Below are 12,996 nucleotides of genomic sequence, written 5' to 3'. Positions count from 1 at the left end.
GGAATTCTGGGAGTTGAAGTCCACAATCTTGAAGTTGTCAAGGCTGGACACCTCTGGTCTAAGCATTGCAGGTAGATCCAGACTCTTCTTCCTGCTGTGCCTTGCCCGCCCCCCTTCTCCTTGTTACAACCCCTCCCCCAAAATAGTCTGGCTTCCTTTCTCCTCCCACCCACCCACCCACCCGTTCAAACACAGCACTGTTCTTTTTCTAAACAAGTAAAAATGAAAAAAAAAAAGATATAAATCTGCATAGGGTGCAGCTGGGGGCGTCTTTTGAACAAAAACAGGTTGGAAAGATTTTTATATTTTTAGAAAGTGGAAAACAGAACCCGACCCCCCTCCTCCTCCTCTGCCAGCCCCCCTTTCTTCTTCTGGAAGACCCCTGCCAGCCAGCAGCCCCTTCTCCTGGGATGGGGGGGTGCCAAAGCTGCCCCCTCCCTCCCTTCCCCTGCCCCCCACCCCAGTCAGTGTTCTGTTGTTCAGCTTAGTCGCCCCCTCCCCTCCCCCTGAAGGTCTCCTTCCCCCCTTCCCCGCCAGTGGGCGCCATTCGTTTCTTTGGGAGGGGGGCCTTGGAGCCGCTTCCCTTTAAAGGGGCGGGGGGAGACACGTTTTTCACCCCCTCCTCCTCCTTCTTCGCCGCCTCTTTTTCGTCCCGGAGAACCGATCCGGTCGCTGATGTAGAGCCGCAGAGCGAAGCTGTGCAGAAATAATAATAATTAAAAAATGAAAAAAAAAAGCTGAAAAGACTCCGGAGCTGGACTTGCCTGCGCGTCGTCTTTTGGGGGCTGGGGGCGCGCGGGGGGGTAGGTGGGAAGCGAGGGCGGGGTCCTGACTCAGTCTCCTCTCTGATTGGCTCGGCCGGGGGCCAAGGGGCGGAGCAGAGGGGCCGGCCACGGGCGATCGCGGAGAGCGGCGTGGGAAAAGCCGGTGGGAGGGAGGGAGGGGTTCCCTTTCCGGGCCGGGGGCCGGCCAGAGCCGCGCCATGAAGAGGCAGCCGACCGGGCGCGGACCGGAGCCGAGAGCCGGCCGGGTCGTGACCAAGACGGCCGAGGTGAGGCGCGGATGAGCGGACGGGGGCTGCGGCTGATGGAGAGACGGACAGGGGCGAGGGGGAGCCGGGCTGGGCTGACTGCGCGCTTCCTCTGCCGCAGTACGTGGGCTCCTTCGCCGTGGAAGACGCCGATCTGCCTCGGGCGGGCCAAGCCGTCCATCAGCGGCTGCAGCTCCTGAAGGTGCGCGGTGGTGGGTTCGGTTTGGAGCGGGGCGGGGTGGGGAGAATCCGGCGGTCAGGCGGCTCTCCGCGGGACGGGTTCGCCGGCGCCTCCCGGCTCCGTCCCTCTTGCCCTTCCTTCTTCTCCCCATCCCCACGCAGGACTGTCCGCGGCGCCGCTCCGTCCTGCTACGCTTCTGCCTGCAGGGCCTGAAGATGCTGGGACGCGACGGCGAGGTAGGGCGCGCCTCCACCTGGCGGGCTGGGGCTGGGGCGGCGGCGGACAGGCCGGCCTGGAGGCTGAAACCGCCCCCGCCCCCGCCCCACACCGAGCCGCTCTCGCCCGCAGGCGCCGCTCATGGCCCACGCCCTCAAGCGCCTCGCCTACAGCACCTGCCGGCCCGCCGACCGCCAGTTCGCCTTCCTGGCCCGCAACCCGCGGGGCGCCCGCGGCAGCCTCTTCTGCCACCTCTTCGTGGGCAGCCAGCCCGGCGAGGTTCGTGGGCGAGGCTGTCTCCAGGTGGAAGGATTCAGCCAGGTGCTTGCCGGTTCACCTGGCGGTGACTGGCAGGGCAAGGAGGGGAAGACAACCGAGCATCGCTCAGGCACTCAGCCTCCTCCACCTCCTCCTCCTCCTCCTTTCCCCAGGTCCAGGCGTTGCACTACCTCCTCTGCCGCTTCTTCCAGCTGGGGTACCTTCTCCTGCACCCCGAAGAACAGGACTGGTCCTCCTCCGGGGGCTCTGCCCAGCGCGATTCCGGGGAGCTCCTGGGCGCCTCTCTGGACAGCCAGGTGGTCTGGGAGTCCCTCAACCCGGAGGAGGTCTCCCAGAACGTCAACGCTCTGGTTTCCTTCCGGAGGCTGCCCTGCCCCGCCGAATTTGGGACCTCGGTCAGCGTGGTGAGTGGCCTCTGCCTCCCCTCCTCTTCCACAGCAGCGGGTTGCTCTCTGGTGGGGGGCTGGGACCCCTGAGACATGTGTCCCTTCAGGCGCCTCCGAGGGTCTTAACTTCCAAGCCCAGGTTCCTCCAGTCGAGAGCCGAGGTTCGGTTCACAGCCAAGCGACTGTTTAACAACCGCAGGTAGTTGGCACCTACCAAATGCAAAAAGAAACAGCTTCCAGTTTTGGACCAGCCCCCTGGACTCTCTGCCTCCCCTGCTCAATAGCTGCCCTGCTTGTGTTCCTAGAGAGAGAGGCTGGACCTGGAGGAAAGCAGTAGTAGCAGCGTGGGCAGTGCCCGTCCTGGAAACCCATACTGCTCCCCAATTTTGGTGCGGAAGAAGGCCATTCGCAGCAAGATTCTCCGTTCCGGGGCCTACCGGGGTTGTACCTTTGAGGCGGGTTCTCAGCAGGGCGCCTGGGAAGGATGTGAGTATTTGCGGGGCCTGCGGGGAGGGGTAGAAAGAGAAGAGCGAAGGAAGAAGCCAGGAAGGAAAGAGGCACAGAGCTCTGTTTGATAAGCTCTGCATTGCAGACAAAAATCTTGACAAGGGAAAAGGACGGGTTCGCTTTCTTCCTGGCAACGTTTAAAAAAATGTCTTCCGCGCATTGCAGATTGAAATAACATGGCCGCCGGGCTGTTATTTAGCAGAACAGGAACCAAGCGTGGGGGGGCTGGATCGGAGCCAGAATCCACCAGCACAAGACCTTCTGCTGCCCCATTTGCCACGTTTTCATATTAGGCAACGTGAAGCCCTCCTCATCTGGCTCTTTCTGTCCTTGGTTCCAGTTTCTTCCAGTTGCGATGGCAAAGGGAGCCTCCTTCACCTGCCAGAAAACGAGAACGATCTGAGGGAGAGCGTGTGGTCCTTCGCGGGCATGAACAGGTGAGGAAGGGGCCTCCCCCTGGATGGCACTGGGACCCTGCCCACCCTGTCAGCAGACCAGGAACCATTTGCTGCTGCGCGGCAGCTGTGGATGGTTGCTGGATTTTGTGTGGAGGCTTCAGGGGCCTATGGGTGAAGCTGCAGAGATCCTCCCCCTTCCGCTCAGCTTCCTGCATTTTGCTCTGCCTTCCAGAGATGCCAGCCTGGCCCTGCTGAGGAACGACATGCTGGGGGCTTTTCTTCTGTGGGCTGAGTCAGGATCCAACCATCAGTGGTGCCTGGCCGTGAAGACCCGCTGCGGTGTCGTTCCATATCAAATTTACCGCAGCCAGCTGGGAAAGTACTCAGTTGAGGTGAGAGAGAATTGGGAACGGTGGCAATGTTGTCAAAATAACAAAATACTCTAAGAACGTTTGCTAATCTACTTTGTCTACTTTTGACCCCCTTCTTCCTTGCAAGGGTGACCTTGCTGTCCTCTTTTCTCCCCTCCTTTGACCAACAACACACATTCCCAAAGTATCGCTGAACTAGCTTGCTTTCTTCAGTCTGAGCTTCAAAAGAATTGAAAGTTTTTAATTTATCTTTTCAATTGGGCATTCTTTTTGCTTGCAGTACCTCCCTGTGATGATTTACTCAGCAATATCAACTTCTGTAAAGGGCGCTTGGAATGAAAGTGTACAGCCTGTCATATTTTTCTTTTCTTCTCTCTCTCTGTCCCTTCCCTCCCTCTCTCCCTCCAGCATTTGAATATAGAATTCCCCAGTATGGAAGCCTTGTTAGACAATTACTCCGAGGTTCGTGCAGGCCTGTTCTGCTCCTTGGGCGCAGGAAGAATCAACCATTGTTATGAGGAGCAAGACGGCCTGGCCGAGGATCTCTGGGGAGAAGAGCGAACTCGCCGGAAGTCTTCGTGGCTGTTTGGGGCCAGTCGGTCTCTGGCTGTGCAGCACGAGGGGGAGGGATACTCCGCCGGGTCCTTCTCTTAGTATTCCTGCCATCCGAAGAGGACAGAGACCCTGGCTGGCCCTTTCTGCTCACTCCATGGTTCTTTTGTTGTGGCTCTTTTCCGGTTGTGCGCAGAGAGTGCCCTTCCTCTCGTCGTGTCGTAATTCGGGGTTTCTTCCTGCCCTGTCAGCCCTGCTGGAGTCAGAGGGCTGACATCACAAGTTGGCTGGGGCCCCACACCCCATCTAGGGGAGTGCCAAGGGGGTTCTTGAGCTGACAGCACATTGACAGATCGGTTTGGGAGTCACCTTGGCTGGCCAGGATGCCATACCGAGCCCCTCTGCTCTTTGATCTGGCCAGCTTTCTCCGGTTTGTGCATGGGGGAAACAAATGCCTTTGAGCAGGAGTCTGTATTTCTGACCAGCCCTGCAGTGTGGTCTGTTGAGCGATGCACCCATGCCTTTATTTATAGGAAGCTGAATGTATAGTCTGTATGTGAGTAATTTATTGGAAACAAGTGTATTGTTTTCTCTGGGCTGCTGTGTACAGTGGTGAAGATGTATTGCTTATATTTAACAGATGCAAAACCGTTTGTACAGAGATGTCCTGCAAACTTAAATATATAGAGAGATATATAGATAGATATATATTTGTATTTCAAGTACAAAGTCTTGTGCATCCTTTTCTTTCCTGAAGATGTTCGCTCATTGCGCCTCTGTTACTACGGCAACGATCGTTCCCCTCGGCGATCCATTAGCCGTTCCTGTCTGCCGATTGGCTCCTGGTGGCAGAAGGGGCGTGGCGGTAACCCGCCTGGCGCAGCGAGCGCGGCGTGATCGATACATTGAGGGGCGGGTGGACGGAGGTGTCCCCTTCTCATTAGCTCACGCGGAAGGACGGGCCCCGCCTCCTCTGCCTTCTCCATTGGTTCACTGAGGTTCCCCCCGCCTCTTCCGGCCGAGGTCTGTGAGCTCATTGGGGGGGGTGGCGGGTTCGCTTCCGGGGCGCCCAGCGAGGGAAGAGAGAAGATGGCGGCTGTGTTGCTCTTGGTGGCAGGGCTGGTGGCGGCGGGAGCTACGGCTGCGGTGCCCGGCGGGGGCGGCCCGCGAACGCTGGTGCTTCTGGAGAACATGAACCTGAAGGACACGCACTCGCTGTTTCTGGGCGGCCTGGCAGGTCCGGTAGCCGAAAAGGCAGGCGGTGGGGGGGAACGTGGTCCCGGCCTCCCTCCCCGGACGGGTCGCGGCGGCCTCCCTTCACTCTCCTTTCCCCCCGCAGAGCGAGGCTTTGACCTGACCTTCCGGACGGCGGACGACCCCGGCCTGTCCCTGATCAAGTACGGGGAGTTCCTGTACGATAACCTGGTGGTCTTCTCCCCCTCAGTAGAAGGTGAGGCGGCGGGTCGCTCTTCCTTCTCCCTCCACCCCACCAAAGCTCCAGGGCTCTTCCTTTGCTGTTGGCGCCTGGAAGGAGGGGAGCGATGAGTGGCCCGGGGGCGAAATAAATGATAATAGTTAACAAATAATGAATGCGATCTGCAGATTGAAGTCGAGCGATTGTGGAGGAAGAAGCCAGTGGTTGTACCGATAGTAACAGGAGCCCTTGGAGCAATACCCAAAGGGCTTCCTGGATACGTGGAAATTTTGAACTTATTAGACCTGAATATTCTGATTTTGCAAAAAAAATAAACAACCCCACCTTACTCAGAACTGCCTATATACTCAGATGTTACTTTAACAGCTCTTAGGTCCTTGGTTAGGACTTGCATTGTTAAGTTTTAACCAGTCCCAGACTGTGGATCAAATTGAACATTAACAGTGATGATGATGAATTGAATTGAAGTTTAATAATGATGGTGAATCAAATTAAAGATTACTAATGATGATGAATGAATTGAAGATTAATGATGATGTTGATGATAACATTCAGATGCTACCTTACTAGCTCTTAGGTCCTTGGTTAGGACTTGAATGGTTACATTTTTACCAGTCCCAGATTGTGAACTGAAATAATGATGATGCAGAAAGACCACTTTATTCGGAACTGCCTATATCCTCAGGCGTTACCTTAACACCTCTTAGATCCTTGGTTAGATCTTGAACTGTTAAGTTTTTACCAGTCCCAGACTGTGAATTGAAGATTAATTTTTAAATAATAATAGATTCTAGTCAAGATCCTGTGGGACTTTCAGATCCAAAGAAATAGACATCTGATCCAACAACATGTCTGAAATCTCTATTGTGGAAAAGAAAGAAGTCTGGTTCATTGATAGTGCAGTGTTGTGGCCCCGATTCCCGAGCCTATGCTGTCAGAGGAAGAAGACCTGGAAGATGAGGAGGAGGCACTGGCAATGCCTTATCACACTTGCTAGCTCTGGTATACTGTTACTACTGTAAACATTTTGACCTTGTGACAAGAAATTTAACCCACCTGGTCATTTGTGTTTCAGATTTTGGAGGCAACATCAATGTGGAGACCATTGCTGCTTTCATTGATGGGGGTGGAAACGTCCTTGTGGCTGCCAGTTCAGATATTGGTCAGTGAAAAAGGCACAGCGGAACAGATTGTCTTCAACTTAAGAAGAGATTCCTCCCCTTCTTTATTCTTTTTATTATTTCAATCTCAAGGCTGGCCAAAGCCAAAACAGCAAAAGTCCATCCTACTTGGGGACTGGGAGAACATTTAAGCAGTTTGTAGAAAGTAAAGTTTTATCTTGATGGAGAAAAGTAATCGATCATCAATATTCATCCCTTCTGTTTTGCAGCTATTGTCAGAGACAGGCACTATTGAGAGTTTTGCAGTGATAATTCAGCGCCAGAAAAATAAACACAAATGGCTGATGCTTCATTTAACTTCTTTATAAACATAAGTAGATTTTACAAACCAGTTGTAGATTTCTCCAACATGGAGCAAACGCAGAACAGAAACATGTTGCAAATTCAGAGCAGAGCTCCAGTCTTCAGCAAGCAGGCAAGTTAGTTTCATCTTCAGTAGATCAGCAGGCAAATAAGAGGAGAGAAGTGGTTTCATCTCAATCATAGCTGCAGAGTTGTAGAACTTAACATGGAGCCACGGCTAGGCTACTTTCAGTTTCCAGGCTAGGCTAATTCTCGTTTCAGTTTCCAAAACAGTCCTCATTGGCTTATTGTAGTTGCCATTGAATCTATTCCAGTTCATGAGTATATTCTGACAGGCAGTTGCACTTGCTTTTGAGCCATGTAGTTCTAGAAGTCTGCATCTTTTTATAAAATAAGTTGAGATTTTTTAAAAAAGACAAAAACCCTTCTGTGCCTTCTGATAGTGCAGATGGATTGATTGCAAGTGCCTTCCCCGCATATCAGAAACCCTCTTAGGTGGCAGGTAAGAGGAAAGGATGCTACAACAAATGGGCTTTCTAATCATCCTTAGGCGATCCGCTTCGAGAATTGGGAAGCGAATGCGGGATAGAATTTGACGAGGAAAAGACAGCTGTGGTTGACCATCACAACTACGATGTCTCTGACCCAGGGCAGGTAAGCAGGACAGAGCACAAGGGGTCCAGTTGGCGGCTGCTGCCCTTAACAATCCGCCTGCTCCCAGGGATGACCAACACCGAGTCAGACACCTCCTAGGAAATTCAGCAGGTGTCTCTTTCTTTTCCTCTGTAGCACACCCTCATCGTCGCAGACTCTGAGAATCTCCTTAAGGCTCCAACGATTGTGGGGAAGAAGCCACATAACCCCATTCTTTTCCGGGGAGTCGGGTAAGTCCTGTGCCTACCCAGCAGGATGCTCTGGCTGCCCACTTCCACTCACGAACCCTTTTCTTACCAGGATGGTGGCTGATCCCGACAACCCTTTGGTTCTTGATATTCTCACCGGCTCCTCCACTTCGTATTCCTTCTTTCCTGACAAAGCTATCACCCAGGTATGTGGGACTTGTGCTTCCCGATCCATTCAAGAGAGTTGGGGCCCTGCTACTCCCCCTCCTTTTTAGCCCCACTCGTGCTGTGCCTAATGAGCCTCCTTCAAAACGGCTAGCTTTTGAGGCTTCTCTTATGTGTCCCCCCCCCTCCGATTTCCGCTTCCGACCTGCACCGCTGTTGGTTGTTGGGCAACGCTTTCTTTTTCTGGAAAGACTTCAGACAACCTCATGGTTTGAATCCATATTCCTGGGTGTTCTGACCCAGCTCCCGAAACAGAACGAACCCTCTGTAGTTAAATCAATGTTTCCTTTATTAGGAGCGCTAGCAAAAAGTTTCTCTTTCACCTCAGGCTAACAGGTCTGTCCAGCAGGGGAGATGAGTAGGTGTCTGCCACACCTATTCATCCCCGCCCCCTGCCTTTTATCCCCAGAGCAAAGGTGGGGCTTTGCTAGCAGTGATGGCTCTTCCGTCCCAAGGACCGGCCCATAGATTTCCACTGCTCTCCTCTCCTCTGCCTTCTGCACATCCACGCATCAGGCACTGGACTTGGCTGTGTCTCCTCTTCCTCATCAGCCGCCTCCAGACCTGGGGACTGTTGACTCTCTGTCTGAGGGCAGATGGACAGCCCAGGCTCCGCCTCTGTCTCTCTCTGCCAGCTCCATTCCCTCTTCCCCCTCGGAGCTCCCAGGTTGGCCTGAAGCTGACCTTGACTCCCACGCCTCCTCTGATTCAGCTATTGGAGGGGCCGACAGCTGACAGGCCACAACACTGGAGTTCTTGAAAAGAGAAGGATGTTTGCACAACTTACGTTGGCTTCTTTTTTAAAAAAATAAATGTACTAAAAAACAAGGATGAATTAAGAATGTTCAAAGGTTAGAAGAACAATGTGCAAAAGCAGTCTCTCTCTTTCTCTCCCCTCTCCGCCCCCCAGTACCCTCATGCTGTCGGAAAGAACACGCTCCTGATCGCTGGCCTGCAGGCCCGGAATAATGCCCGCGTGGTCTTCAGTGGCTCCCTGGATTTCTTCAGCGACGCCTTTTTCACCTCGTCGGTACAGAAGGCGGCAGGAGGCTCTCAAAGGCAGGCGGCTCTTGTTGTCGGCTTAGCTCCAGAGCTGGGATGTGGGGAGGGCAAGAAGGCAGCATTGGTTTTGCATGGTTGACTCTCTGAGCGAGGCTCTGCAGCATCGCTTACAAAAACAAAAAAATCGTCACCTGATACAACAGTTCATTTACTGACCGCCCAAAAGTTATAACGGCATTGGAAAAAAGTGACTTATGACCATTTTTCAAACTTATGTCCTGGCCTCCCCAGGGTCCTGTGGCTTACATTCAAATGCTTGACAACTCATTCACATTTATGACGGCTGCAATGTCCTGTGGTCATGTGATCCCCTTTTGGGATCTTCTGACCAGCAAAGTCACCTAACAGTCCTGTTAACTAATTGAAAAACTGCAGCGATTTGCTTAACAAATGCGGCAAGAAAAGTCGTAAAATGGGGGAAAACTCCCTGAACAAACTTCTCGCTTAGCAACATAAAATTCCAGGCCCGAATGTGATCATAAGTCGAGAGCTACCCGCATTCTGAAAAAAATCAGTAGGTAGCAATTAAAAAAAAAAATTGTACTAAGAAGCTTACAAAACAATTTCAGCCAATTTCTGGTGCTTATAAGAGCCGTGGTGGCGCATTGGTTAGAAACAGGACTGCAGGCTACTTCTGCTGAGTGCCGGCTGCCTGCAATTTGGCAGATCAAATCCCACCAGGCTCAAGGTGGACTCAGCCTTCCATCCTTCTGAGGTGGGTAAAAGGAGGACCCAGATTGTTGGGGGCAAGAGGCTGACTCCGTAAACCCTTTAGAGAGGGCTGTGAAGAGGTATAAAGTGGTATATATCTTAAGTGCGACTGCTATATAAATTTGGTGGTTTGAGCACCTGAGATGCAGCCCAGCATCTTCCCACCAACCTCCAGCTGTGAGCCAGGCACAATGAGCGATCGGTTGGCCGAGAACTTGAGCTCCAACCCTGGGTAAGCAGACAGAAGAAGAACCTGCCTTCTCTACTTCAGGTACCCCCAAACGGGGAATTACGATCTGGCCATGGCCTTGTCCCGCTGGGTCTTCAAGGAGGAAGGGGTGCTCCGTGTGGGCGAGGTGTCTCACCATCGGGTGGGCGAGAAGGCGCCTCCAAGCGCCTACACCGTCACCGACTTGGTGGTAAGAGCTTTTGTAGCGTCTTCTCTCTACCACAAAACCTCGGGGTTCCTGGTGCTGGTTTTTTTTGGGGGTGTTTCTCTCCCCCATTTTTTTTTCACGTGGCGGTGGGTTCCTCCGTTGCAGGAGTACAGCATCGTCATAGAAAAGCTGTCCGGTGGGAAATGGGTTCCCTTTGATGGCGATGATATTCAGTTGGAGTTCGTCCGCATTGATCCCTTCGTGAGGACTTTCCTCAAGAAAAACGGTGAGGCAGCTTTCGCTTAATAACAAGTCGATCTTTGAAATGCGGATGTGCTGGTTTTTTATGCTGGGTTAGAAACTCATGCACACACTGTCCATTAAAAAAAAAAATTAATTGTCTGGCTGTCTGAAATGCCAGTCATGCATCATCACAAAATCTCCAGAAGCGTAAAGGCTACAAACTTGAAATTAGGCACGTATGTTCCTCTTGGCTTCTAGGCGCTCACTAAGAAAGGATTTTTCAAAATGATCATCAGAGCTATTAGTATTTCCTGTATTATTATTATTAACATGCTCTGATGCTAAGGAATTCTACTTCCCCTCCCCACCTGAAAAGAAATCTCTTCCAAATGCAAAACACAAGGGGAGGAGAGGAGTTTCAGTTTTAATTTCATAGCACCAAGCAGCTTTAGTACAGAACAGTTGAGCTAAGCCATGCCCAGGCTCCTTGCTGTCCCCCTTGCTCGCACAACAAATGCTGTTTCAGTTTCCAAACAGCCCTCAACTCACTGATAGGATGCTAGCCAGATGACTACTGATGGATGCTGGTAGGCAGAGGCAGAATTTTTTTCTTCTGATTTTCCTCCCCAAAAACTAAGCCTGACCACAGAGTTTCGAGGCGAAGCACGGGGATCGAGCTAGTGTATTTTTAAAAAAAGACTTTTTAGTAGCTGTTGTAGATTTCTGATCAGTTGGCCTTTGGAGAGATGAGGGGCTGGAAACTCTTTGTCCCCCTGCCAGTCGTGAGCAGCTCTTGTTGATCAGGGATGTCTGCCTCACAAACATAAAAGTCAGGAAAGCAAAACTCTTGGTGCCCTGCAGCAAGCGGGCTGGAGAAAAGCCCGAGAAGCTTTCTGGCTTCTGGATTGCTCTGACACCAGAAATGTGCTTGGCTTCCAGGGGGAAAGTACAGCGTCCAGTTCAAGCTACCAGACGTCTATGGGGTCTTCCAGTTCAAGGTGGACTATAACCGTCTTGGCTACACGCATCTCTACTCTTCCACACAGGTAATTGTGTTCTTTTCCCATCCCCTCCGAACACACTTTTAAGCGGCTTCAGAAACGGGCTGCCTCTCAAAAGACGGTGCAGGATTTGCGCGGGACGTGCAAGGACTCACAACTTCCTGGAGAAACAGCTAGTTCTCTTGCGCTAAATGTCACAGCCGGCTTTTCGGCGGGGCCTCAGTATCTTCCTCACTCATCGGAGCAGTTTGCCGGCTGACGTGGCTGAGCAAGAATCCTTGTCCTCTCTACTGTCTGTGCAGGAACTAAGCTTTGGTGGAGGAAGCCTGCTCCCTCCAAAATGGGTTGGGGGCCTGCCTGTAGGAGGACTAATAGGAGCAGAGTGCTGAATTACAGATGTTCCGGTCTCTGTGGCCCAGCTGGCGGCTTTCAGGGAATCTGGGCTGGAGATCTAGCAGTTGCCGAGTTACGGACGTCGTTTATGGTTGTCGGGAAACTACATGCAGATAGGATTACATGCATTTAGCCCCCCTGAAATTCACCACCTTCCAGGTGGAGTTGGGAAGAGTCCATTCCCGGCCTGCCTTGGGACTAATTCCTTGTTCCCCACCTGGCCAGGTGTCCGTCCGCCCTCTGCAGCACACGCAGTACGAGCGCTTCATCCCTTCCGCGTTTCCGTACTACGCCAGTGCCTTCTCGATGATGGTGGGCCTGTTCTTGTTCAGCATTGTGTTCCTGCACATGAAGGAGAAGGAGAAATCCGACTGAGACTCGGACCGGAGAGCAGCGTTTTGGAGGTCCTGGCACCCAAATGGCCGACTCCAAATTAGGGGACATTTTTCTGGACCGAGAATTGGCCAGAAGTGGGGTGAGAAGAGTTGGCTTCTCCTTCCGTTCGTGGGCAGCCTGGAAGCCAACGAACCAAACCCAGAGGGTCTGACCTCCCTCCGCTTCCACGCCATGTTTTTTTCTCTTCCACCTTTGTTCCATTTTGCAAAATAAAGACGCCATTCCACCCCCTTTCCCGGGGCTCTTTCTGGTTAATGTCAGAGAAGCGGCAAGAGTTTTGCCTTTTCGGTCACCGCAGCTCCTTCCTCATCTACACCATCTTAGTGAACGTTCTTGTAGGGACCTGATGGCTACCATGTTTAATAACACGGACGACACAGAGGTTTGTGTGGACAGGCATTAAGAGGGGAAAGGAAGTCAAGGGAGAAGCCTGTAGGAAATCGCAGGGAGCTCGCAAGGAGGCTCGCAGTCTTGTAAGTATCTGTTGCTGGGTATACCCATTGAAGAGGGTACACTGGCTCCCTTTCGTGTGGCCTAATTCAATACCATTTATGCCTGTTCAAACCTGGATTCTTTATTCCAACAATAATATAATCGGAGGCCTTTACAAAGTTGCTTTTATGGCTGCAATCCCAGATGTTACCACAGGAAGGCGGTGTTTAATAACAAAACATAGCTACTAATACTAATACCAAAGTCAGTTTAAAGGGGTTTTAGCTGGTTTCCTTCTGTGTCTGTTCTGCAGCACCCGAGCCTCTTGTTGCCCTAGTAAAATAATAATAACAGTTGGAAGAGACCTTGGAGGTTTTAGTCTAACCGCCTGCTCAAGCAGGAGACACTATTACCATAAGTAGCTGTGCAGTCTCTTCTTAACAACCTCCATTGTTGGTGTACCTACAACTTCTGG

At 52.2% G+C, this 12,996-nt stretch overlaps 2 protein-coding genes across 3 annotated transcripts; both read left to right on the top strand.

Annotated features, from left to right (window-relative positions):
* Nucleotides 1–903: 903 nt before the first annotated feature.
* SH2D5 (SH2 domain containing 5) lies at nt 904–4,616 on the top strand. 2 transcript variants are annotated; one of them, XM_026715901.2, is made up of 9 exons: nt 904–1,051; nt 1,152–1,232; nt 1,373–1,447; nt 1,560–1,706; nt 1,859–2,110; nt 2,398–2,578; nt 2,940–3,036; nt 3,230–3,389; nt 3,777–4,616. In XM_026715901.2, the coding sequence occupies exons 1-9, from the start codon at nt 983–985 to the stop codon at nt 4,020–4,022; spliced, it is 1,308 nt and encodes a 435-aa protein (XP_026571686.2). In that variant the 5' UTR covers nt 904–982; the 3' UTR covers nt 4,023–4,616. The 2 variants fall into 2 exon arrangements, with proteins under 2 accessions (XP_026571686.2, XP_087770918.1); XM_087914792.1 differs by lacking the exons at nt 1,373–1,447; nt 1,560–1,706 and having other exon boundaries at nt 913–1,051; nt 3,777–4,169.
* Nucleotides 4,617–4,982: 366 nt separating this feature from the next.
* On the top strand, nt 4,983–12,322 carry DDOST (dolichyl-diphosphooligosaccharide--protein glycosyltransferase non-catalytic subunit). Its single transcript, XM_026715750.2, has 11 exons — nt 4,983–5,157; nt 5,260–5,370; nt 6,431–6,517; nt 7,390–7,493; nt 7,629–7,723; nt 7,794–7,887; nt 8,817–8,965; nt 9,951–10,098; nt 10,222–10,342; nt 11,239–11,345; nt 11,919–12,322. The coding sequence occupies exons 1-11, from the start codon at nt 5,010–5,012 to the stop codon at nt 12,066–12,068; spliced, it is 1,314 nt and encodes a 437-aa protein (XP_026571535.2). The 5' UTR covers nt 4,983–5,009; the 3' UTR covers nt 12,069–12,322.
* The last annotated feature ends 674 nt before the right edge of the window (nt 12,323–12,996 follow it).

The sequence above is a fragment of the Pseudonaja textilis genome, chromosome 18 (genome assembly GCF_049901715.1).
Source record: "Pseudonaja textilis isolate UNSWEBS1 chromosome 18, rPseTex1.2, whole genome shotgun sequence".
Classification (NCBI taxonomy): domain Eukaryota; kingdom Metazoa; phylum Chordata; class Lepidosauria; order Squamata; family Elapidae; genus Pseudonaja; species Pseudonaja textilis.
This window is presented reverse-complemented; position numbering and strand designations above follow the sequence as displayed.